Source organism: Pelodiscus sinensis, chromosome 1 (genome assembly GCF_049634645.1).
Source record: "Pelodiscus sinensis isolate JC-2024 chromosome 1, ASM4963464v1, whole genome shotgun sequence".
NCBI classification, from domain to species: domain Eukaryota; kingdom Metazoa; phylum Chordata; order Testudines; family Trionychidae; genus Pelodiscus; species Pelodiscus sinensis.
Genome location: NC_134711.1, coordinates 101563671 through 101589984, shown reverse-complemented (window position 1 = coordinate 101589984; position 26314 = coordinate 101563671). Strand labels below are relative to the sequence as shown.

The 26314-nt window shown below is 45.7% G+C and overlaps 2 protein-coding genes across 2 annotated transcripts in view; one reads left to right on the top strand and one right to left on the bottom strand.

The window, feature by feature from the left end:
• LOC102452940 (cystine/glutamate transporter-like) overlaps positions 1–26314 on the bottom strand; it is a 36065-nt gene that overhangs the window by 7445 nt on the left and 2306 nt on the right. Inside the window, exons 2-9 of the mRNA XM_075939607.1 lie at positions 19038–19164; positions 12041–12156; positions 7865–7990; positions 6497–6596; positions 5867–5911; positions 4076–4199; positions 3094–3197; positions 2127–2223 (exon numbers count right to left, since the gene is read on the bottom strand). Coding sequence (XP_075795722.1) covers positions 2127–2223; positions 3094–3197; positions 4076–4199; positions 5867–5911; positions 6497–6596; positions 7865–7990; positions 12041–12156; positions 19038–19164 — 839 coding nt within the window. The remainder of the gene's footprint in view (positions 1–2126; positions 2224–3093; positions 3198–4075; positions 4200–5866; positions 5912–6496; positions 6597–7864; positions 7991–12040; positions 12157–19037; positions 19165–26314) is intronic.
• LOC102452679 (cystine/glutamate transporter-like) overlaps positions 2333–26314 on the top strand; it is a 73199-nt gene continuing 49217 nt past the window's right edge. The window contains exons 1-2 of the mRNA XM_075939623.1: positions 2333–2651; positions 7531–7688. The gene's annotated coding sequence lies outside the window, so the exon portion shown is untranslated. The remainder of the gene's footprint in view (positions 2652–7530; positions 7689–26314) is intronic.

Genomic DNA, 26314 nt, shown 5'->3' with positions numbered 1-26314 from the left:
ATTGTTTTGTTTGTAATTGTTATGCTAGAGAGTTTGATTCTCTATTTGCCGTATTGCTTTGTTCTTTTAACAGCTATCTTTGTTGTATTTAACTCTGTTTTTCCTGCTTCATTTAAAACAGGAACTGCTTTTTTTTCCGAATAAATATTACTTGAAAAAATTACTACTGGTGTGCCTAGTCTTGATCAGAGAGGCTATGTTCATGGCCTTTCAAGAGTCAGCAAAGACTGGCTTGCTTTCTGTAGCAATTCCTTTAGAGTGGGCCACAAGCTTGGTTATCAGCTTACATAAATCGTACATTGAGAATTAAGAGTTTAAATTAGAAACATTTCATTTTAGGCAATATATTTGGCTCACCACAATTAAACGCCATTCTTTCAGTAACAAACTGGCTATTGTAGGGGGCTGCAGTGTTGCCACCCTTTCTTCTGCACTGGCCCCAGAGCTGGGTGGCCAAAGGGCAGTGGCTGTGGGCCAGGCACTCAGCTGTGAAGGCAGCTGTGCTGCCAGTAGTGCAGATGTTAGGGTGGTATTCTAGTATGGGAGGGTCGGAAGGGTTACCCAGGGGTGGTGAGTGGAGCCCTACTTCAGAGAGGTTAGCCTCTGGCTCTGCCCCTTCCACTCATCCTACAACTGTAGCCTGAGACGCCACCCTGCAGCCAGACACCCTGCAGCCAGACACCACACCTGCTTGGAGGAGCCCTGGCCAAAGCTGTCGCTGACATGCCTATTCTCTGCAGGCCGCAAGCCACCCTGCTTGAAAATTCAAAAGCTCTTTTCTGCTCTCCTGTGGAAGAAGCAATGGAGCTTTTGATATGCAACATGCAGTTCTGTGGCACCTGAGGAGGTAGTACAGGTTGAGCCTCTCTGGTCTGGTACTCTCTGATCCAGCAACATCCGTGGTCCAGCATGATTTTAGTTAGCCAGATGTCCCACTTATCATGGGTGTGGCCAACTTTCCCGTGATCCCATAAACTTTGCTTACAGCCACCAGTCCAGAGTTCTCAGTGTTCTGTGCTGTGATTTAGCTCTAATTTACCCCTAAATGTCTTCTAAGAACCCAGTAAGCAGTGGAAGTGTTGGTAATGCTGCAAGACAATATTGATTTCCTGAGGTCTGGCAAATTTTCTGGCTCGGCACCAGTCAGGTCCCCATGGTGCTGGACTAGAGAGGTGCAAACCTGTGTGAGTTCTTTATCTTCCTGGTTTCATCAGTTATCTCCCTGCAGTCCAGGGAGATTGATGAACCCAGGAAGCTAAGTAACACATGCTGCCTCCTCAGCTTTCCCAGAATCTGCATGGAGAATAATAAAAAGCAAAAATGTTCCCCCATCAAAACCACAAACAGGGTTCAGTGGCAGCAGCTGCACTAGGGGAGGCCTATTATACCTGCTGATGATGAGGCTGTCACTCTTGAGAGGAGGCAAAGGGAAGAGGGAAAGGCCAGACTTACAAATGAGCAACCCTCCAGTGTGCCATGGATGCAGTGGTCAACCCCCCACCCCACCACACACATACACAGCTAAGGCCCTTAGGGCTGAGCCCTTAGCTAGGGAGGGGGCAAAGCAGGGCTGGGGATACTCCAGCTGAGGGATATTACCATGTGCTAGGCTGCAGCTGCTAATCCTAGCCAGGCTGGGGAGGGATGGGACTTTCTCTTCTCCTGCTGCCAGGACTGGGTCACACCCATCTTTGGGAACCTCCCACCAGCTGCAGGAAGCTTGGCAGCTGCTGGCTGGGAGCCAGCTCTGGAAGCAGTACAACTGCCACCATTGGTGCAGAAGTAAGGGAGGCACATACCCCCTAAAATAGCCTTGCAGACCCTCCCCCATGGTTACAACGCTTTGAAATTTCAGGTGTATATAATGGGAAACCATGACATTTATGATGTTTGAAGTTCAACAACTGGGAAACTTACTAAACTGAACCATTAATTTGGCAGGGCCCTGACAATGAGTCCCAGTTGGAGCCTCTAGGTGCTACCATATTGTAAATGGTGCATCTCAGTGTTGTCTAATACTACCTTAGTACATTACCCAATTGGGGGAGGCAGGTGTGTTCATTCTCAAGGAAGAAGAGGTAAAAAAACATTCAAGCCTCATTCAGAATCTAGAAAGTTCTGCTCACCATTAATAAAAGGGCAGGCAAGGGGGTATTTCTTCGGCTATGGATCATGGAGAAGAGCGGTGGCCACTGTCCTTCCCTGGAAGCTGCAAACAACATCCTGTTAGAAAGAAACCAGTAGAACTGGATGAAAAAAAGCTAAATCTACTTCATACAGCATTTTAGTTACATTTTTGGATTTTTAATGAAAATATTTTTTTAATGTTTTGTCTACTTTTTCAGAGGAAGAAAGTAAAGTGGAAATGAAGCGGCGTTGTTTTCAAGGGTTTGTTTTGTTGTTGTCATGAAAAGAAAGCTGAAACATTTTTGATCTGCTGTAGAAACCAAGGCAGATACAATATTACTCATCACCAGCAGCAGGAGCTCATGATACAGCAATGAGTATGTTGCAGTTCCATGGCTCTTGAGTTTTCCCTCAAGCTTCAGGTGTTCACCTTAGAAGACAATAGCAAGGAGTCCAGTGACATCTTAAAGATGAACGATTTTATTAGGGCAAAAACTTTGATGAATTGCAAATCACTTTATCAGGTGCGTGAAGTGAAAGAAAAAGAAATAGGCAGTAGGGTAGGGATAGGGAGAGGGGTGTGTTACATCAGAGCTAATTCAATCAGGGTGGATGGGGATAAGAAGGTGAGAATACCTAAAGTAGTAAATTGCTTATTGTAATGAGAGAGCCATTCCCTATTCAGACCCATTCTGATAGTGTCAAATTTGCATATGAATTGTCACTCAACAGTTTCAGGTTGCAGCCAGGTTTTGATGTTGTTTTGCTTGAGGATGGCAATTCCTAAGTCTGTAATTGTGTATCCAGGGAGGTTAAATTTTGGTAAACTTTTCACTCTTAGTCCATCAATAGTCTCAGTCCATTGATTTACATAAGGTTTTAAGCAGATAAAGGCTGTAGAAAGAAGAGTTTGAACTGCAGATTAGCTGCAAGAGAGGTCTGGTTTTAGAAAGGACAGGCTTTTACCTTGCTGCGGCAAAAATTCCTCCATTCAGAGAACCAAAGCAGGACAGAGCAACCAGGACTGGAATTGCTGAGGAAATGCTCTTAAAAGCTCTGTCTGTGAAGCTCTGGGGGGAAAAATTAGAGACCTCAGTTTTTCAGGGTGAGTTAGCCTATCTCACCTGTTTGTTTCTGTAACTGTGTCGGTTAAAAAACCCAGGTTTATCATGACCTCCAGATAATCCCATCTCCATTATTGCTAAGAGGCAAGAGAACCTTAGGGAATGTCTAGACTACAGGCTTTTGTCGACAGAAGTTTTGTCGACAAATACTGTCAACAAAGCTTCTTCGTTGACATAACAGTGTAGACGCAAAGGACAGTGTAGATGCAGTAACACCTTCTGTTGATAGAACTCTATCGACAAAAAGCGTTATTCCTTGTAGAATGAGGTTTACAGCTATTGACAAAACTGCTGAGTTCTGTCGACGTTATGTCGACAGAACTCAGCGGCAATGTAGATGCGCAGGTATAGTTTTGTCGACAAAAGTCCACTTTTGTCGACAAAACCCTGTAGTCTAGACACACCCTTACATGCAATCCAACAGATGTGTCACGTCAGAAAAATTGCAGGGAGGAAGGAGCAAACCTGTGTCCGTATAGGGGCCTTTATATAGTGTCATAGTCTGCAAGACTGAGGGATGAGGGATCACAGAAACTCCATGAAAAGTTTAGGGCAAACCCCTGCAATACAGTGGCTGTAAGTATATATCTTGCTAAAGAGGACCAAGATGCCTTATGAGAGTGACACTATTCCTAGAGCACCTCCTTTATGCTTCTTCCTTCTCACCAGATATTTAAACAGACGTGTGCTCCGAGCATAAGAATCTGCCGTCTGTTCCTTCCTTTAATGTCTTTCTGACTTCTCTCCAATAGCCCCTCTGGTCCCAGATGTGAACTATCTGAGTTACACTGCAATAGCCAATAAACACAAAGGACCACACTCACCACAGCCACAGCCTCAGAGGCCAGCACTTCCTCTGCTGTCAGGACTGTGTAGTAGGAGATGTTAGTGAGAAGGTATCCTAGAGTGACGATGAGCAAGGACACTATCACGCTCAGTGGGATATTCCTACAATAGAATAAAAACAGTCCTTTTATCACACCTCTCGCCTGTCCATCAGGGTTTCCTCTAGCCCACATGAATCTAGCAGAGCTGGTTGGGAATTTGCAATATCACATTTTTTCACTGAAAAATGCAAATTTGTCAAAACCAGAATTTTTCGTGAGAAATGGTTGGTTTGAATTTCTTATTTTTTGGACACATTTTTGAATTGTTGAGCCATCCCATTTTGACTTTTGCAACATGGAAAAATCTGGTTTTGGTTTGAAATGACTTTGTGTTTAGAAATTTTCCCTAATTAGAGAGAAATAAAGGCAAAATGGAATCTCCGAAAATGGCTAAATGAAATTATTTCAATTGACTCAAGGTGAAATAGTTTTCTTAGTTGGTAGTTCAGAAAAATTTGAGATTTCAACATTTCATCTTGATTCAGAACAAGAAAAATCAGATTCTGATCAAAATTTCCCAGAATGGGAAAACAGTGTCCTGTCCAGCTCTAGAGTCTGTGTTGTATCTCTGGTTATTATTGTAGGTTGCCGGTTATATAAATGCAGAATAGTGAGAATGAAGTTATAGCAAATGGTACCAAATTTTTAATTTCCTTGCGGTGGCATTTTTTTCATGTGGCTCTCAGTTCAGACCTTTTTCCAAAGTATCCATACATATCTTGGGAAGATGAGAGCTGTGCTTAAAATAGTCCTTCCTAATCAAGAGATACTAATGTGAGTAGGTCCCCTTCATCCTCTATTGCACTAACAAGACATCTTATGATGATCCAAAACTCATAGACTAAAGCAACTAACTTTAGGCACCAGTGGGTGATGGAGAATAGCTATGGGAACTGGGGATTACTTTAGGTCCCTATTTTAAACCACAATTTACTATAAGAATGAATCCCAGTGTAAAGGGAAAAATCAAAGGGATCTTCACTTGGATCAGCTCTGAATATCTTCCCTCCCCCCCCTTCTCAGGAAGTCTTTTCTTTATCCCTTCATATTACCTGGCAATGGGATAAAATTCCTACCTTGGTGCTCATTAGACAGACAAGGTGGGTGAGGTAATATTTTTTATTGGATCTGTTGGTGAAAGAGATAAGGCTGTCCAGCTGACATGGAGTTCTTCAGGTGACTTACTATCCTGGGACCAATATGGATACAACAACAACAGGTGCTTCTTGTAACTTTGTTTCACAGAGGGTTGAGTCAGCCTGTACAGCACCATGCAAATGGGTACCGAAAGCACTAACCAAGCCCAATTTTCAACTAGTGTGTTCACCAAGAGAATGACCCCCCCCCCCCAGTTTGTTAACAATTTGTCTTCCTTTAATAGGGGGGTCAAGAAAAAAATCCTGCCCCTGCCACACAGCCTCCTCCACCGAATCATCAGGCTCACTACCATTGCCACCAAAGCCAGGTCACAGGATTTGATGGGCCTCTGCTCTGCTCCAACATGACAACATCCGGAATGTGCAGAAATGAATTGTACCCAAGTCAAATCTCAGTATGAAAATTATTCAGACATCTGTGAATCAGTGTGGTGGTGCGCTGCAGTGAGTGTGTACCTCTCACAGCTTGTTACGATGCTTGCTCCAACTTTGGGGCAGAGGAATCCAGCTTCTCTTCAGAAGTTTGTTGATTTACCAGCAATGAATTCAAGCAGCTGCCCATGGCACTCACCTTTCAGGGTTTATGATTTCTTCAGTTACAAAGTTGACATAGAACCTGTAATTAGAAGAGAAAAGGGATCTGGACCTGGGATTCCGTTTTCCAGATAGGACGTTGAAGAGTGAGATGGAACGGGTTATGCATCTGTTGCCCTTCCTGGGCTGCATCTGGAAGTTTGCTTCCAGAATAGAGGGCATCTTTTCTTAGACCATGCAGCTTACTACATAAATATAGACTCTTTCTGCAGCAAAAGTCAAATGCTTCCTCCTAAGGGTGATAGTAAGGGAAGAAACTTCTTTCTCCCCCCTGGTACCCACATTTAAGAACTTAGGTTCTCCAATTTGCACCCTGCAAAATCAATTTCTTTTCTTTCTGAGGTTATCTTCCTTGGTAACATTTAAGATAGAGCACAGTTTCATTTGTCACTTGAATGACAATTTGTCTAAGTTAAATGATCTCAAGCCAGTGTCTAGGGGACAGGCAAACAGCCACTATAATGCCTCAGTCATTGCTAATCCTGGGGTGCCTTTGAATCTGTGACTTCACACAAGCCCCGTACTGCAGTTTTGAATGCTTTGGGACTTATCTGGCTTTCATCAGTAACTCGAATAGATCTTGTCCCATAGGGATATGGAAGCTTACCATCCTCCATAGGCAAACATTCCAGAGTAAAAAGCCAGCGGCAGCTTGTCCAGAGACAGCGACCTAGTGTCAAAAGCATTCTGGAAATTCTCATAGTGACCTAAGAGGAGATGGAAGTACGACAAATAAATCTGATGATTTGGAAATTGGTGCTAAGTATTCAACCAGCAAAGCCACGGCCATCGCTCTGACACACAGTGCTAGCTCTAAAACTCTCCAGATCCAATCTAAAATGTCTTACCAAATTTCATAGCTTTTAAGGAAAAAATTGACCATTTATGATCATCTCCTCTGACCTCTCGCATAACAGAGCATAGATTTTTCACCTAGTAATTAATGCAGGGTGAGGTAGCACATCTTTTAGAAGATTTTAAAGGCTTCAAGGATGAAGAATCCTTGTTCCAGTGATTAATTACCTTGACTGTTAAAAAGACACCTTACTTTCTGTCTGAATTTATCTAGCTTCAACTTCTGGCTGTTAGATTTTATTACACCTTTGTCTGCTAGCTTAAAGATGCCTCTCTGATCCAACATCAGTCTAGAGAGAACTAGTATTGTTAAATGATGGGCAATCCATCAATGCCAGAGATTGGCTGCAGGCTGAAAACACCTCCATTTCACATTTTTCACAAAGACGAGCTTAAACCTACACTGAGTTTTCATGGAATATCTCCAAGCCTGCATCACCTGCTAGACTAGCAATTGATGCAATGACATGCAGCCTTCATCTCCTTCAGCCAGGTGGGAAAGGATATTAACCACCACCCATCCTAAGTGAGTCTGGAGCAGCGTGGCCAAGAACTGGTTATGTGATTGAGGGGTGGAGGAAAGGTGGACGCTCTGGGGTAAAATACTTATTTTCATCATGTGCCTTGGTGGTTGCAGTTCATGTTCTAAGGTGCTGTATCTCTTGTTTTACTGCTGCTCCTGAGATGGTAACATTTAAGGAGGTGACGTGGTGCAATGGACAAAGCAAAGTGGGGCATAGGGAGCTATGTCTGCATGTTGATTGTGCTGCTTCCATTCTATTTCAGATGTTCCTGTCATGCACTGCCTCACTTGGCAAATGAGCAGACATCCATTCAAACAACACAGCTGATTTTTGGAAAGGCTGCTTGGATTTGGTTCCCTTGGCAAACCAAAGGAGAGCTGAAGGGCAGTGCAAGAGAAATGGCCTGAGGGCAGGACACAGGTAAGTGTGTTTTTTTTTTTTTTCCAGTTGAGATTTCCTCCTGGCTAAAACTTCCTCTCGCTTTCTGACTCTGTTCTCCACTTTCTAGCTCCCTTCTTGTATGTCTGTGCCTCTCCCTAGGCCTCCTCTACCTCCTCTTCCTGTCTCAGGTCACATGCAGGCTACAGTTGTCTTACCTTCAGCTAGCGCCATCATCCCGGGGACGATAATCAGGCCAATGGTGACCATCTTGAGGAAGGCGAGAACTGTCTGTATGTTTGCAGACCAGCTAACACTCCAGCAGTTCAGAGCAATGATTAAAGCTTGGAGGGAAGGAGAAGCAGTGATGGAACAATGTTAGTTACGTGGACAGAAACCTGATATGAAGGCACTCAGTAGAGGGTCTTGAGATGGGCTTGGACTGGATGGCCCTTGTAGTCCCTTCTAACCCCTCTAACCCTACGGTTCTGGGATAAGTGGCAAGGGATGGGTGTGTGGGGCAGTGTTTAGTTGAGGTACAGTAGGAAATAAGATTGGATCCCATCTTATTCAATATCATCATGAATGATCAGGAACACAGTGTAAGCACCATTAATGTTAATTGTGTTTTTAGAGGATGTTGAACTGTGACATGGTGAAAACAACAGTGAGGACAGAAATAATACAAGGGGACATAAAGAGATTAACAACTTGGAGATCATGGGTGGCCAGTAGCCTAAGCAGGGGAAATCACAGCCTTCCCAAACCTCTAGCCTCACCCTGTCCACACTCCGTCCCCAGAACACCTCTGTATGCAGTCTGAGGACAGAGTATTGGTGCCTCCAGCACCTGCCCTCCCCATGCTCCAGGCCCGTGGAGGCTGGGGCCATGCACCTGCCCACCCCACTCCCTGTGGTGGTGGGGCAGGGAGTGTGATGCTGCGCCACCTCCCTGTGGTGGGGGGACAGGGAGGCAGCTTGGCTCCTGTGGGGTGCAGGGCCCCACCAGAAAGGGTGGGTCTGGGGGTGGACATAGGGCACTGCCTCCCCCAGCCCTTCCTAAACCAACCACCCATGTTGGAGAGGAAATAATTAAGGTGAGATACAAGCTGGAAAATGCACCTGTCAGAAATAATCTCACCCCTGTGATATTCAGGGATGGGGAGAGCTGGGAACAAGTTGCACAGGCTTTCAATATTGTTGCAGTTTTGTGGACTCTGGCAACCCCCTCAGGAAGGAGGGAAGTAATAATCTCTCCCTATGGCCCTGAAGAATCTACTTGGAATATACTGAGTTCACTACTGAGCAAAGGTGGAAGTAAGCCAGCGGGACTCAGAACCCCGCCCTGGCCCCAGGCTCCATGCTGCGCTTCCTCTTTGAAATGCACAAGAGCCCTCGCTGGGAACTATTGTACATTTCAAAGTGGCAGTGCTGCACGGAGTGCATGGTCATCTAGGGAGTCCCTAGCTAATCCTGGGCTCCACCCGGCATTTCAAAGCAACAGTGCCACTTGGAGCTTGGGATCAGCTGGGCCCTAGGTTCCATGTGGCGCTGCTGCTTTTAAGTACCTCCCGTTTCTCCTCCCCCCGACTTGCTGCCTCTATCTGATAGAGGCAGCAAGGGGTGGAGGGAGCGACTAGTCAACTAGTCCTTTATATTGTTAGTTGGAACTCCACATTACATGCTTGGAGGGATTTGACTGTTTTGGGGGAAGATTTTCAAACTCTCAAATGTGAGAGAGATGTTCAAGCTGTACTGAAACCCATGGATTTGGGCCCCTTACACTCCTATGAACATCTTATGTCCTTTATGTACACAGTGTGTCCTTGGTCTCTACTGCTCTAGCTGTGGATTTATTTGGTTGTAACACTGAGAGGCCCCAGTCAGGAGTAGGACCCTGTTATGCCAGACATTATAGGGTGTGTCTAGACTACAGGATTTTGTCAACAAAAGTGGACTTTTGTCGACCAAACTATACCCGTGTCTACACTGCCACTGAGTTCTGTCGACGTAACGTTGACAGAACTCAGCAGTTTTGTCGATGGCTGTAAACATAATTCTACGACTATGTCTAGACAAAACCCTCTAGTCTAGACACACCCTACAAGGAATAATGCCTTTTATCGACAGAGTTCTGTTGATAGAAGACGTTATTGCATCTACACTGTCCTTTGCGTCTACATTGTCATGTCGACAAAGCGGCTTGCTTTGTCCACAGAACTGGATGTAGTCTAGACACTCTTTGTCGACAGAAGCTTTGTTGACAGTATCTGTTGACAAAACTTCTGTCGACAAAAGCCTGTAGTCTAGACTGCCTCAAAGGTATAAGAAGCAAAATACAGGACAATGTAGCACTTTAAAGACTAACAAGATGGTTTATTAGATGATGAGCTTTCGTGGGCCAGACCCACTTCCTCAGATCAAATAGTGGAAGAAAATAGTCACTACCATATATACCAAAGGATACAGTTAAAAAAATGAACACATATGAAAAGGACAAATCACATTTCAGAACAGGAGGGGGATGCAGGGGGGAGGGAGGAAGGAAGGTAAGTGTCTATGAATTGACAATATTAGAGGTGGGGAGAGTGGGATGTTTGTGAGTTAATGGTATTAGAGGTGATAATTGGGAAAGCTATCTTGATAATGTGTAAGATAGTTCAAGTGTTTGTTCAGTCCTCTTTGGAGAGTGTCGAATTTTAACATGAATGACAGTTCAGAGGATTCCCTTTCAAGTGCAGATGTAAAAGGTCTTTGTAGCAGAATGCAGGTGGTTAAGTCATTGAGAGAGTGTCCTTTCTGGTTAAAATGGCAAGAAACTGTTTTTTCTTTGTGATCTTGTCTGATATCTGTTTTGTGGGCTTGGTAGAGATCCTGAAGCTTCTGGTCTCTGTCAGTGGGATTAGAGCAGATGCGGTTGTATCGAAGGGCTTGGCTATAGACGATGGATCGTGTGGTGTGTTTTGGATGGGAGCTGGAAGCAAGCTTCAGGATCTCTACCAAGCATTTATAAACCTCAACTACCCACCCGGAGAAATAAAAAAGCAAATTGAAAGAGCCTGACGAATACCTAGAAACCATCTACTTCAAGACAGACCCAAGAAAACCAACAATAGAACACCACTTGTCATCACCTACAACCCCCAACTTAAACCTGTTCAACACATTATCAATAAACTACAGCCTATACTGGAACAGGATACCATACTCCAAGATACTCTGGGAGACAGACCCATAGTCTCCTATAGACAACCACCTAACCTCAAGATGATTCTTACCAACAACCACAGGACATACCACACTAATACCAACCCTGGTACCTTCCCTTGCAACAAACCCCGTTGCCAGCTTTGTCCACATATTTATTCTGCTGATACCATTATTGGACCTAACCAAGTGAGTTATAAGATCAAGAACACATATTCCTGCGCATCCAGAAATATAATCTATGCTATCATGTGCCGAAAGTGTCCGTCTGCTATGTACATTGGACAAACATCTCAGACACTTCGCCAAAGGATTAATGCCCACAAAACAGATATCAGACAAGATCACAAAGAAAAAACAGTTTCTTGCCATTTTAACCAGAAAGGACACTCTCTAAATGACTTAGCCACCTGCATTCTGCTACAAAGACCTTTTACATCTGCACTTGAAAGGGAATCCTCTGAACTGTCATTCATGTTAAAATTCGACACTCTCCAAAGAGGATTGAACAAACACTTGAACTATCTTACACATTATCAAGATAGCTTTCCCAATTATCACCTCTAATACCATTAACTCACAAACATCCCACTCTCCCCACCTCTAATATTGTCAATTCGCAGACATTTACCTTCCTTCCTCCCCCCCCCCCCCCCCGCATCCCCCTCCTGTTCTGAAATGTGATTTGTCCTTTTCATATGTGTTCATTTTTTTAACTGTATCCTTTGGTATATATGGTTGTGACTATTTTCTTCCACTATTTGATCTGAGGAAGTGGGTCTGGCCCATGAAAGCTCATCATCTAATAAACCATCTTGTTAGTCTTTAAAGTGCTACATTGTCCTGTATTTTGCTTCAGCTACCCCAGACTAACACGGCTACATTTCTATCACTCAAAGGTATAAGGTTCCCCTCCCTTTCCTCCCTTACTTAGACTAACAGGGGTAAACAATGCTGACTATCTTGAGAGGAGCAGTTGCAGGATGTTGACATTACAGATGAATATTTATAGAGTGTCCAATTGCTTTGTGTGGGGCTTGGCAGAGACATGGGAAAGGGGAGACCTCGCTGACACAGGCAGAAAATAGTGTAGGGAAGAATAATATCAGGAATAGCTTGTTGAGCCTCCTCATTTTCCTCTCCCCAAACCTGTTGCTTTGCTTTGATTGTTTTTTCAGGGTTACTCACAGACACCAGTGGCAGTGACCAGCTTCACAGCCAGGGCTGGGGCATGGCAAGGGGCAAAGAGAGGCTCAATTAAGTAACGACCAAAAGCCAAGGAAACCACTGCAATGTTGGCAGGCCTGGAAAGCAAAATATAAATTCAAAGCATGTTAGCCAGGGGAAATACCTGTGTTGTTCCTCTGTCCAGATCATATCTCCTCTCCTATGAGTTACCCTTCCCCTGCCCACTCATCTCCTTCCTTTAATGCCTTTGAAACCACAATGGAATCCTGTGGCACCTTAAACACTAAGGGTATGTCTACACTACCCCCCTAGTTTGAACTAGGGGAGGTAATATAGTCATACGGAGTTGCAAATGAAGCCCGGGATTTGAATTTCCCGGGCTTCATTTGCATGAAGCTGGCTGGCGCCATTTTTAAATGCCGGCTAGTTCGGACTCTGTGCCGCGCGGCTACATGCGGCATGGACTAGCTAGTTCGGATTAGGCTTCTATTCCGAAGTAGCTGTACGCCTCGTGGAAAGTAGGAATAAGAGATCCTCCGGAATAGGGCTTTATTCCGGAGGATCGCGCCAGTCTGGACGCACTTTTCCGGCTTTTCCCCAAGCCGGAAAAAAAGTGGCGGCCATGTTTATTTAAATCCCACGGGGGATATTTAAATCCCCTGCAGATTTCCCTATTCCAAAGTTAGAAATTAGCATGCCTCTTCCGGAGAAGGGGCCAGTCTAGACGTAGCCCTAGGGTATGTCTACGCTAGCTCCCTAGTTTGAACTAGTAACACCTCATTCCAGGAGGAGTAACAGGTAATTCGAAATAAGGACTTATTTCGAATTACTGTTTAACTGCCACGTGTAGCCGCGGGCAGTTAGTCCGGGCTAGTGGCATTTAAAAATGGCGGCCGGACGGGAACATGCAAATCAAGCGCAGGATATTTAAATCCCAGGCTTCATTTGCAAGTTCGAATGCCTACATTAGCCTCCCTAGTTCGAACTAGGGGGCTAGTGTAGACATACCACTAGGGAGTCTAGCCTAGTAGATTTTGTGTGCTTCAGGCCCTTGGCGAGGCGGTGGTGGGGGGAGAGGGCTGGAGCGCCATTGCAGGTGCTCCATTGCTGTTGGGGAGCCCTGAGCTTTGGGAGCTGGATCCAGGCAAGCCAGGAGCCGCATCCGGCCCCCAGGTCTTAGGTTCCCCATCCTTACCCTACAGGTTTATGGGTATTGCTATTCCTGATGTCTGATTTGTGTCCATTTATCCTTTGTTGCAGAGACTGTCTGGTTTGGCCAATATTGGTGGCAGAGGGGCATTGCTGGCACTTGATGACATATATCACATTAGAGGATGTGCAGCTGTATGACCCTGTGAGGTTGTGGCTTAAGTGATTAGTTCCCGTGATGATGTCACTTGTATAGATACATGGACAAAGTTGGTAACGGGGTTTGTTGCAGGGATAGGTTCCTGAGTAAGTGTTTCTGGGGTGTGTTGTGTGACTGCTGGCGAGTATTTGCTTCAGATTAACGGGCTGTCTGTAGGTGAGAACTGGTCTGTCCCCCAAAACCTGTGATAGTGAGGGATTATTCTTCAGGATAGATTGTAGATTGTCAATGATGCCCTAGAGGGGTTTTAGTTGGGGGCTGTAGGTGATGACCAGTGATGTTTTGTTATTTTCCTTGTTGGGCCAGTCTTGAAGGAGGTGACTTCTAGGTACTAGTCTGGCTCTGGCAATCTGTTTCCTTGGACAATGGGCTTAAATTGCAGCAAGGGAGGTTTAGGTTGGACATTAGGAAAAACTTCCTAACTGTCAGGGTGGTTAAACACTGGAATAAATTGCCTAGGAAGGTTGTGGAATCTCCATCTCTGGAGATATTTAAGAGCAGGGTAGATAGACATCTGTCAGGGATGGTCTAGATGGTACTGGGTCCTGCCATGAGGGCCGGGGACTGGACTTGATGACCTCTCAAGGCCCCTTCCAATTCTAATGTTCTATGATTCCGCACTTCCACGGGTGGATATGTAAGTTTTAAATATGCTTGATAAAGATCTTGTAGGTGTTAGTGTCTGTCTGCGGGATTCGAGCAGATCCAGTTGCATTTTAGGGGTTGGCTGTAGATAACTGATTGTGTGATTGTCCTGAATGGAAGCTAGAGCCATGTGGGTAAGAATAGCAGTCAGCTGGTTTCTGGTATGGAGTGGTGTTTGTGACCATCATTTATTTTTACTGTAGAATCCAGGAACTGGATCTCTTATGTGGATTGGTTCAGGCTGAGGTTGATAGTGGCCTGGAAATTGTTGAAATCCCTGTAGAATTCTTCAAGGGCTTTCACCGGGCAGGGGCTTCTGGAGTCTCTAGTTTGGGTTGCATCTTTTCTCTGACATGGAGCCCTTCCCTTGCTGGAGTTAAATAAGAGTCTCTCCAAGAACTGAGAGTTCCTTTCCCCTCTCTGGGGGCAGGGAGCAGAGGTGAAAGTGGATGGGTACGGTACATGGCCAATGTTGAAGTGCTGCCTCTTTTGCTTCCCCCGTGGTTGGCGGCCCTGTCGTTAAGGTTTGGCACTGCTGCCAGACACTACCAGCTAGGCCACTGACAGGATGGAACAAAAGTGACAGCCTGGGCCATCCTGAGGGAGGCCTGGGGTAACCACTGCCCACTACAGGCCCTGCCTCACCCTCACTCCACCCCTTCCCCAAACCCCCCTCCTGCTCCACCTCTGCCCTCTTGTCCCATCTCCCAAGCAATGCAGCATGGAGGATTATGGGAGCTACTAGGCAGGGTCTGGCCTCCCTGGGAGTGGTTTTGAATCTAAATCTCTGACTGTGGGTTATCTCAAAAGAGTCCAAATAGTCCAAAACAGTCGACTTGACTTATTGTGCTTACCCTGCTCTGAGCCCTGTTGATGCTAGGCTGCCTGGGCTAGATCACAGAGCAGGGAGCCAAAATCAAAGCCCTCTCAGGCTACATACTGGAAAGACTTAAATGGGTGACAGGATCATTGTCCAGCCCCATCTTTCTGAGCCTTCTGGGCACTGGAGGGGGACTGAGCTGGGTGGAAGTGTGCCCCACAGGGACTCCTGGAGAGCGCAGGGGTCACACCATCTGTTGTGTCATGTCCTTGTGGAGCTGCTGCTGCTGCTGCTGGGCCATCAGTTCCCTCAGCAGCTGTTGCCTTGTTTGGAGAAGTTGGATGAACCACTGCTGCAGCCATTGCTCCTGGAACTACTGTTGGGAGCTGCTTGTAGGCCCTGCCTCTCAGCTAACCACGTCCACCACTGCTGGGCTCCATCTTGCTCAGACGTGCTGCATTCTATTCCCTCTCCCCTCCCAGGGTTTGTTTGTTTTCTTTTCATGGGGTGTAAATTGCTGGCATTCTTCACTACTTGGGATGGGTCTTGGCCCTTGAATTCTTGTCCAGGCCATGCTGGTTCCTTTCTGACACTGAGTCCAGCTCTACACTGTCACTTGCTTTGGTGTAACTTGTGTCATTCAGGATTGCAAATAAGCCACCCCCTGAGCGACATAAGTTACACCAGCCTGATGGTGTGGACAGTGCCCTATGAGAGGAAAAGCTTCTCCTACCAATGTAGCTGCCGCCTCTCCCAAAGCTAGGTCCATTATGCCGATAAGAAAGTGTTCTCCCGTTGGCATAGAACATCTTCCCCAGATGCGCTGCCGTGGTGCAGCTGCATTCACGTTCTCCTAACAGAAATGCTTCTAGTGTAGACAAGCCCTGCATCCTTCTCTTGCCTGGGGGGTTAACAAGAGTCTTTCTGAGAGATGAGCCTGCCTTTCCCCTCACTGAAAGGCAGGTTGGGGTTGAATGTGTTTAGTCTCTTGGTCGGTCTCTCTCTCACGCCTCAGGGTCTTGGCTTGTCTGTAGGCTTTTTATTGTGCTAATCAGGGTTGGAGGCCTTCCTTAGCCTTCTTTTTAGTACAGCTAGTACTTACCTGGTTCAAGCAGTCTCAGGAGCCTTCTGGCTCAATAACCATCTCCTTTGCTGATCTGTCACTGGAACTGGCTGCCTTTGAGTCCTGTGCTGGCAGGCCTTCCTTTCTGATAACTTTCCTTCCTCCAGGCTGAGCAAGCCTGTCAGGTGTGTCTAGATAGTGTTCACCTAGCTCATTAGCTTCTTCCTTAATTGGGTGTGTCTCCCCTCACAGGGGGATTTGGAGAGAAAAACAGGCGCAGATTTCTTTTAACACCAGTGAAAGGTGGGGACTGGGAGACAGCCTTCTCGGAGCAGGTACAGGTACTTCTTCAGCTCTGTCTGTTCACTTTCTTCCTGAGGCTGTAGGACACGGGATTTCTCTCGCTGTTGGAGGTAAGGGACAGTGCAGCATACGCGTATGCCTATACTTTGAGTTGGGGGTCTGATTCCCAGCTTGCTGAGACTTAGCGGTGTGGCTGCAGCAGTGCAAAGGGTGAGTACGCTCCTGACTGAGAGGCAAGATACGTTCTCAGGACAGCTGGCCAGTCACAGTGATGACACAATTTTTAGCACAGCAGCTTAATGAGAACTAGCATGACTGTGGCTACTGAGGCAAGGTGGGGTAATTCCCAGCTCACAGTGTGAGGTGCCCTCCCTGCTCTTCAGCTGAGAAGGGTCATGAACCTGGATTTAATTCCTCCTCAGCCCCTCTTTTCAGTGAACTTTGTACTGTTGGAGTTTGCCAGGCTGCCTCACCACGTGTACCTGCGGGGACCACCACCAGGGGCAAGAGGGGAAGTGTCTCCATGACCATCCAGCATTTCTGCAGCAACTGGGAGCTAACTGTGTGGGCAGCCGTTCTTGCCATTTACCTATTCAATGGACTAATGTGCCCTCTTACCACAGTATCTGAGCCTGTAGTGTTCTTGTCCTTGCCTCACCCCTGGGAGGCAGGGAAGTGTGATGATACCAATTCAACAGACAGGGACCGGGAGAGAGCGTCACACAGAAAATCTGTGGTGGAGCCGTGCATCAAATCCAGGTCTCCTGAGTCTCAGGCAAGTGCCCTGCCCACTGGCCCATCTTTATTTTGAATTATGAATTCAAACTGGAACAGGTACAAAGAAGGGCCACTAGGATGATCCGAGGAATAGAAAACCTGTCTTATGAAAGGAGACTTAAGGAGCTTGGCTTGTTTACCTTAACCGAAAGAAGGCTGAGGGGGACATGATTGCACTCTTTAAATATATTAGAGGGATAAATACCAGGGAGGGAGAGGAATTATTTAAGCTTAATACCAATGTGGACACAAGAACAAATGGATATAAGCTGGCTAGTAGGAAGTTTGGACTTGAAATAGACAAAGGTTTCTAACCATTAGAGGAGTGAGGTTCTGGAATGGCCTTCCAAGGGAAGTAGTGGGGGCAAAAGACTTATCTGGCTTCAAGATTAAGCTAGATGGGTTTATGAAGGGGATGGTTTGATGAGATAACATGATCTTGGTAACTAATTGACCTTTCACTATCAGTGATATATAGGCCAATGGAGGGATGATAGGAGTTATTATAAAGAACTTGTCCTGGGTGTCTGGCTGGTAAGTCTTGCCCACATGCTCAGGGTTTAGCTGATCACCATATTTGGGGTCGGGAAGGAATTTTCCTCCAGGGTAGATTGGCAGAGGCCCTGGAGGTTTTTCGCCTTCCTCTGTAGCATGGGGTACAGATCACAGCTGGAGGATTCTCCGCATCTTGGGGTCTTTAAACCATTTGAGGACTTCAATATCTGAGATATAGGTGAGAGGATTATTCTAGGAGGGGTGAGTGAGATTCTGTGGCCTGCATTGTGCAGGGGGTCAGACTAGATGATCATAATGGTCCCTTCTGACCTTAAAGTCTATGAATTTATTTTGTGTCGGAAAGGGGCTGATGTTACTAACGCAGCACAGTCAGGCCCCTGAGGAGCCACTGGAGTGGGTCTATTTTCAATTGCTGCTTCCCTAGGAGATGTTTTAACCTTGAGTTGAGGATCTGAGTGCTTCTCCCCACCCTCCAGCCATGGAAAAAGAGCTAGAGATTGTGATTAGACAATCATTTAGCACTGTATGATGAACCCCTTTTTGTTTGCCTCAGCTATATGCGCTGCAGATGTTAAGCATTCTGAACTGTGCTGCTGTAAAGCCCACGCAGAGAGGTGACCATGCCATGGTCGTGAAATAAAACATGTGCTGTGTGTAGCTGTGCATGCCTCACCCACTACTGGTGCACTTCCCCTCACCCTGGGGCATGTAGGTATCCCTTGGGAACTGGGTCTGCTTTGCTGATGAGGGCTGTATAGAGCCTAGACAGATGGGTAAATCAGCATGAGAGGATATTTCAGACTCCATTTCCATTCAGCCTGTGACCTCTCTTATTTTTTATGGCTATGAACACAGGCAAGGTTAACAGGCAAAACAATGTGGGTTTTAAAATATCTCTTGTACCCTTTGAGGAGAGGGTTGGTTACTTTGCCCCATGGCTGCAGGGGTTCGTTGCGTAAGCGGTGATCTCATTCTCTAAGGGGGCAGACCTTACGGCTAAGCCCAGATGTGCTGCAGCAGACACTTCTGTTTATCCAGCAGCTATTGGACTTGGGGGCCAGTTGGGAGAGGAGAAGGTCACACATCAAACAGATTTCTAAGGAGCATGGAGCCCTTTGCCAGAAAACCCAGCTGTGTTGGCAGATTGCAGGAAAATGTCCATCTGTCTCGTTCCCACATTTGCTGCAAGCTGTTCTTTTTATTCTTCCTCTCGCTTCTTCTTTTTTTTTTTTTTTTACCTTTTACCCTTTCATTTTCCCCCTCTGCCTCCTGTGCCCCCTCCATTTCCCTATCTTAACTTCCCTCCCTCTTTTCCCTTCTATCCTCCCTCTAGCCATTTGGAAGGCTATGTGCTTGCTACAGTTTTGCATTCAACAGCTCACTCCGATAGCCACACAGTTGGAATCTGCACCAAACAGCATCAAAGAGAGGAGACTATGAATACAACAACAACGACATGTCACTCCTGTCCTTATACATCTATGGGAAGCAGAACCGTTCTTACCGGATCATAATGAATTCAGCCCACAATCTTAAGAATGCTGGCAAAGGCCCCAGGGTTTCTAGGAGGTAGATGTAATGGCCCCCAGATTTTGTGATGCTTGTTCCGAGGTCTGCATAAGACAGTGCACCTAGAGAAAAAGTAGGGGAAAATATTGGTTGATATTACAGTAGTGCCTGCAAGCCCTAAATGTACAATCACCCAGTGACATTCCCCATGCAGAACTTAGTCTATATAAACAAGGTGATGTTCCTGAAGAGCTGTCATGACCAAGGTCATGTTCACCCGAGAGTACAAGGTCTTCTTGTCATGGACCAAAACTACAATGAGGATCCAGGAACAGGTGATCTGAAGGCCCGCAGGGGGATGTGAAGAATGCCAGTGTCAGCATGGAAGGAGCACTGGACAGGAATGCCTGGATACAAAGAACAAGAGCTGCCAGCCCTGGTACCAGGAGAAGATGAAGAAGCAGAATGGACTATTACAACCTCTCCTAGACCTGCTGACAGGAGGTTGAGGTGACTAGGGGGCAACTGCCCCAGAGCCCGGCAATTCAAAAGGGTCCAGGGCTCCTGGCTGCCTCTGCTGCTACTGTGGCAGAAGCAGTGGCCAGAGCCCTGGGTCCTTCAAATCACCGTTGGAGCTCTGAGCGGCGCTGAGGGCTGATGGAGGGGGAAGGGTACTCCACGGTCTCGGCAGCACTGTGGGCTGGATGCCTTGGCCCTGCTCCTTTCACCGGAGGCCACGTCCCTTCCAGAAGCATGAAGGCAGCCCGGCCCACTTTGCCCAGGGGCTGATCTCTCCTCAGAATTGGTAAACTGAGGCAGAGAGAGGTTGACACGTGCTACGGTCACCCAGGAAATCAATGGTTTGAAACAGAATCCAGATCTATTGCATCCTAGTCCATGAGATCACCCTTCCTCTGAGACAATAGTAGCTGCTGTTGAGGCCTGGGCTTTCTTAAGTGTGAAGAGGCCACAAAATACACAACAGCTTGATTATATACCATAGTGGCTGGTGAACTTGGGGGCAAGAAGGGCACTTTACCTGCCATAGATGGGAGGAGCAGGGTTGGAGTGGGGGGAGATGGGAGGAAGATAGAGGCAACAAGGAAGCTGGGAGGGGGCTGTGGTTTGACTCCCAACAGAACCTGGCCTCTGTTGAGATGCTGCTCCCTGAAAAGGGCTATGCCACCTGGGTGGTCCCTCACTGGGCTTCTGATGGCTCCTGCCCAAACACGTCCCTACCTGGTCCTGGCTGCAGCATTTCAACTCGCTCTGTACTGACCAGCTACTGAGTGCCACTTGCCCTTCCCTGGTCTGGCACTGGTTGGGGAGGAGGAGGAAGAGGAGAGGTACTGGCTGTGACCTCTCCCTGCCCCTCCCACCAGAAATGACTGAGACTTCTCCCTCTCTCTGCTCCCACTATGCCTTGAGAGGTGAACTGGGGGGCACTGATCCCTGTTGCGTTGTGCCCAGGGCCTATCCGCCTCTTGGAATTCATCCTGATTATTGGTGGTGTGAAAACTGTAGAGCAGTCTAAAGGATTGCACTTTAACCGCCTCGCTTAGCCCCTGGTAGTGTGCTTGAAAAGGTACCCAATTCACCAACAGGGTCTGCACAGGGCAGATAAAGTGCTAGACTTTAGAACCTTCTACCGTCACTCCTGCCTGTGGCTTGAGCAGTGACTCTAGTGCGCCATGCCCTACAGGAAACGGCTGCTTTATATCCTGTCCAGCCTCCTGTGCGTGTGCCACAAGTATGGTGGAGAACAGCCTGCCGCTAAATATGAATTACAAGCACAGCAAATTTATAGTAGGCCCCTATACATTGACTATTTGTGATTTGCATTTAGTGACACACCCACATGTGTTTACAGTATACATGTGTACTGTCAGCAAACAGAGTCTTAACCTGGGACTTCAGCTCCCCAGCAGTCTGGGCATGCAGTAGGCTAACAAATTGGTATTGTAGCTCAGGACACGTGTGTTCAAGTCCTCCTTTGTTCCCAAACAAAAGTTGTTGGGTTTTTTTCTGGCTTGCTGACTAATCTCTGGAGAGAATTTTTGTCTACCTCACAGGGCCTGTTCTAATGTGAAAAGACACTAATGAGCTTTGGAGCAGCTCCAAATTTGCCACTTAACTGAAGGCTTCATTCTGATTTAATTTTTTTTTTACTCTTTTTTTTTTTTTTTTTTTTTTGTAAAGAAAAAAACAACTCTCTAACTTATTCCTCCACCTTGTCCTCATTACGGTTCTCTGTAGACTTTGTGCTACACACAAGTGCAAGGCACTGTAGGAGCTTTGACCCTCTGCACACCCCTTCAATTATGATTTCTGTGTTCCCAATTAGTAGTTTGAAAAACAAGGCATAAAACCAGACTGGTTCAAGGTTCAAGCCTCCAGCATGGATACACATGATGTCATTTAGTGGAGGACTGTGAATGACACAAATGAGTGATAGTTGGGTGGATTTACAATAAAACATACCATACCCTGGCATGGCCCTGCTCCCAACAACACAGGGTCCCCAGGGCTGGGCAGTCCAGCGCTGGGACCAACACATTGCCCCTCCTCCCACGCTGGGGGTGGCCACTCTGGAGGGGTGTCAATCCCTCGGCAGAGAGGACAAGGGGGAGGGGAAAGTGGCAGGAGAGCAGGGAGGTTTGCCTGCAGGCTGCAGCCTCTGGAGAGCAGGTAGGAAGCAGCAAGCAGTGCGAACACAAGCTAGAAGGCTTCAGGAGAGCACAGGGCAGCTGCAGAGCCAGCTGGAGAAAAGTGGCGCTTTGAAGCAGAAAAGCACTGCTTCTCTCTGGCAAGTGGCTGTGCTGCCCCCTCTTCCTGAGTTCTCCAGCCCCTGAGATGTTGTGCTGCCATCGGCTGCCACCTGGTGAGTGACTGCAGCCCACGGGTGAGTGGGAGAGCATTTGGGGGATGGAGAGCCTGGGGCGGGTGGGGGGTGTTCAGGTGGATGATGGAATTATGCCCACTTCTCTGCCACTGGGGGTGCTTGAAGCTATTCTCCACGGTCATCTTTGAATCTCCTCAGTCAGTTGTCTTCTCCAGCCCCACCATGGCTGCTCTGCTCCTGCACTAGGCCTCCAGCTCTGCCCCTTCCACCTAAGGCCCCACCCTTCTGGGGACTCATACCTGCTTCCCCTCTTTCCCAGGGACCTGGCTATTCTGTCAGCAGCCCTGCCTGAACCCTAAGTTCCTGTGCCAATGCCCTGCAACCAGGCTTGGACCTATGCCTATGAGAGACAAGGGCTGGGTTTCAGCACCCCATTATTAAAAATGCTCCAGTGCCACTGATGGTAAACTTAATTGGGGAATGGGTGGGCCAGACCACAGCCCACCCATAGCTACATCCTTGCTCTTTCAGACATTTAATCTGTGTAAAAATCAAGATCAGCTTTTAGCAAAAAAAATGAAGGTGAAGCAAAAAGATGAAGCTAAGCAAAAAGAAAGTTTGTCATTTTATTGTACAAATCTTGAAGTACTGAACAGAGGATAGTCATCATAAAGTATGGGTGAGGAAACCTCTCAATTATCTGATCACTTGCTGAGTTGTAGGGTTACCACGATAACTGCAAAAGTTGAACAAGTGGACTCTGAAGTGGCAATGGAACTACAAAATATTGGTAATTTTGTGGAAGTAAGGGAAGAAACCTACCCTGAAGACATTGCATTATGGCCAAAATCTATTTCATTGAATAGGATAAAATATTTTGTAGTAAATAAACTGAAAAACATAGGGAATATGCAAAAATTTGAGAAAAGAGTATGAAGCTGGAGGATGAAAGCAATTAAGAAGTCTTCATGAGTCCCATTTTCTGAGGATGAAGAAAAATGGAACCATCAAAATGAGAAATTGGTTGATTTTTTTTTTCAGAAACCATCACAGCAGTCTTCTGTTATGTTTGCAAATTATTTCCTTTCCATAGTAAAGGAAAACAAACATTTGTCAACAGGCACTCTAACTGGAGAAATGTTGCATGAGATATTGCTGATCATGAAACTTCCAAAGCTCATATTAATGCTATGTGTAAGTTTGTTCGAAGATGTAACTTATCCAGAAGAATTGATTTTGCATTATCGGCTCAGTTTGAGGTGCGTTTTTATTGGAGGAAAGTGCTGAGACATGTTATTGGATAACTTATTGCCATGGTGAAACTGCTGTCATCTTTGGGACTATCTCTAAGAGGACATGAGTCATTAGTGTCACATCAAAAAGACAATTTTGTAACCTGCCTTGAATATTGTAGTGAATTTGACAATTTTCTCAGTGAACATTTGAAAAATTATCAGTATTGTGGCTCAGGGAAGACCAACTTTTTAATGTATCAAACCTACAATGAATTCATTACTATAATGGCAGAGCAGCTCAGAAATCAATTAGCTGATGAAGTAAAGGATACCAAGAACTATTCCATAATAGTCGATTCAACACCAGACGTGAGTACGTAGACCAAGTAACACTAATTTTAAGCTGAAAGTTGTAGAGTGTTTCCTTTGTTTTGTCCCACTAAAACCCCACACTTCTGAATGTTTAGAGTCAATGGTTTTGGAAATTGCAAATTTAGGTTTGGACAGCAAAAACTGTCATGGGCAAAGCTTTGATTGATATTGTTGCAAATATGGCAGGAAAATATTCAGGTCTGCAGGCCAGGCTGAACAATGCAAATCCCTCTGCTTTATTGATACCCTGTTCCAGTCATTCCTTAAATTTAATCTGCAGTGCTGAAGCTGCTTCTTGTGAAGGAGCTATACTTTTTTTACTTTATTCAAAACTCGTATGCTTTTTTTGTTTTTGTCTTTTTCTACACATCAGTGGAGTATGCTACAATCACACTTGGAGCAGGCAAATGGAAAACATTTGACAGTCACAAGAATTTGTGACACCAAGTGGTCTGATTGTGCAGATCCTGTTTTGGCTTTGAAAATGAACTAGGATGTGATAAAGAACCTTATTAGACATAGCCACATCAAATTCTGAAAAACCATATATGATAACTGAAGCAAAATCCTTAGCAGAAAAGTTTAAAAAGTATGATATAGCTGTTTTTACTATTTTGTGGAACCGTTTACTTCAAAGAAGAAATGCCATCAGCAAATCACTGCAAAAAGTTGATACAAATTTGAGTGCTACACAATTGTTAGCCCCGTTTACAAGTTTTGTCATAGAAGTTTGAAATGACTGTAGGTCCATAGAAGCAGAGGCACTAGCATTAACAGAAAATATAGGTTTCTCTGATATAGTTGATGAGACGTGGAAAAAAACAGGAAGTTATTTTTCAATGGAACTAGAAACAAATCAATTCAAAAGAGAAAGAGAAGAGCATTTTGGAGATCATCAATGTTTTGTGACACAAAATTGCAATTGCAGAATAGAGGTGAATCTCTAAAGAGAACTTACTTATTTTGCATGTTTTTTGACAGAAGTACGCTAAAAGCCACTACAGTAAGAAATTAAACGAATTCTACCAAGAGAACATAGACACATCTTTTTGAAGATGAAGTGAAATATTTCATTCATTTTATTGAAAATGATGAGGCCTATGCTTCAAGATCACCAGTTGATTTGTATAGATGTCTACATGATGGTTAGCAGGATACCTTTCCAAATGTAGAAACCATTCTGAAAATGTTTTTAACAATACCTGTCTCAAATGCTTCTGGTGAACGTTCTTTTTCTGTATTGAAACAAGTTGAAAATGGATAACAATGGCTATAATCCTTCCTCTAATGTTGCCTTGCAGGTGGATGAGTGCACATCATTTAAAACTAGGGTGCTATCCTTTTTATAATCACAAATAACACCCACATTAATTAGCACTAAAGCTACCTTTGACCATATCTGTATTTCTACTCCTACATTTCCATTATTTAAATATCCTTGTCCATTCCCTCAAGGGCTATTTAATATTAAAATCCCCTTTAATTAACAGCTGTGTGAATACCAATAACTGTCATGATAGGGATAATTTTCTATAATATTTTATCTTAAACACCTTTAATAACCAGTGAGAGCCAAAAATGCTTGCCTGAGGCTCTAATTTATCTCTGACTTGCTTCTGAATGGTCCCACTTCACTTCATCATTGGTTTTGGAACTGGGGGTTTTGGGGCTGCTGCAGTATCTCCTGGCTTGCAGTGGTTTCCATCATAAATAGGTTCAATGGCTCTCAGCAACCCAGCTATTCTCAGGCTTCACTTTACTCATATTTTACGAGGCTTCACTTGATTATGTCAAGCCTATTTTTAGGAAATAGGTTATTGGACTTTATCTATCTATCTATCTATCTATCTATCTATCTATCTATCTATCTATCTATCTATCTATCTATCTATCTATCTATCTATCTATCTATCTATCTATCTATCTTTCTTTAGAGATTTGTGCATCTGTCTGTGAGTTCGTCTGTCTGTGAGTCTGTTTGCTCAAGAATGTCTCCTAAATGGTAAGAGCTAGGACTGCCAAATTTGGAATGCAGCTTCCTCTTATCCTAACTTAAAGCAAGGTCAGGGTTTGGTCATGTCAGGAAAATGGGCACGTTGAGGTATACTCAGTCACCATGGAGGGCAGTGAATGCAGGGGACAGCTATACTGCAGAGTGATTACTGGATATGCTGCACCACCAAGGGAGTGGCCAGCACTGGATGGGGCTCATCATCTTGCCAGTCTTTAGCCCAGTGAAGTGGCCTCCCTTCCCCAAACCTTTACACTCCAGCCCTTGGTCCCACTGTTGCTGAGCTAAAGGGAGGGAACCTTGCTGGTCCCATCACCGCAGTCCTACCCCTGGGAGCACAGCTAGGACCAGGCAGTGCAGTCCCAGCCACTGCCACAGAAGTCACAGCTCCTGCCATGCTGTTCAGTGTGGCCACCTTCCTTCCTCCCCCTGCACAGACCCCCACCCAGGGAGCACTAGTGGGAGGTCTGTGTGCCCCCTTGCCCCTTTTTTGGGTCGGGGGCCGCTGACCCACTGAAAAAAATCAGATGTGGGCTGCACACAAGTGAGAAGCAAAAAAAACCAAAACCAAAGCAAACTCTCATTGAAGTGGCCCCTGACTGAGAAGGAAAAAGATGTTCCTCTCACACACCAAAGCCTAGGGGAGCCGAGGCTAGTAGATGTTGTGCACTCCAGACCCATGGTGGGACAGCGAGGGAGCTGGAGCACCAGCATTGCCTCCGCTATGCTGCAGGAGAGTCCTGAGCCTCGAAGGCCAGATCCAGGCAAGCTGGGGGCTGCACCCAGCCCCCAGCCTGAGGTTCCCCATTCCT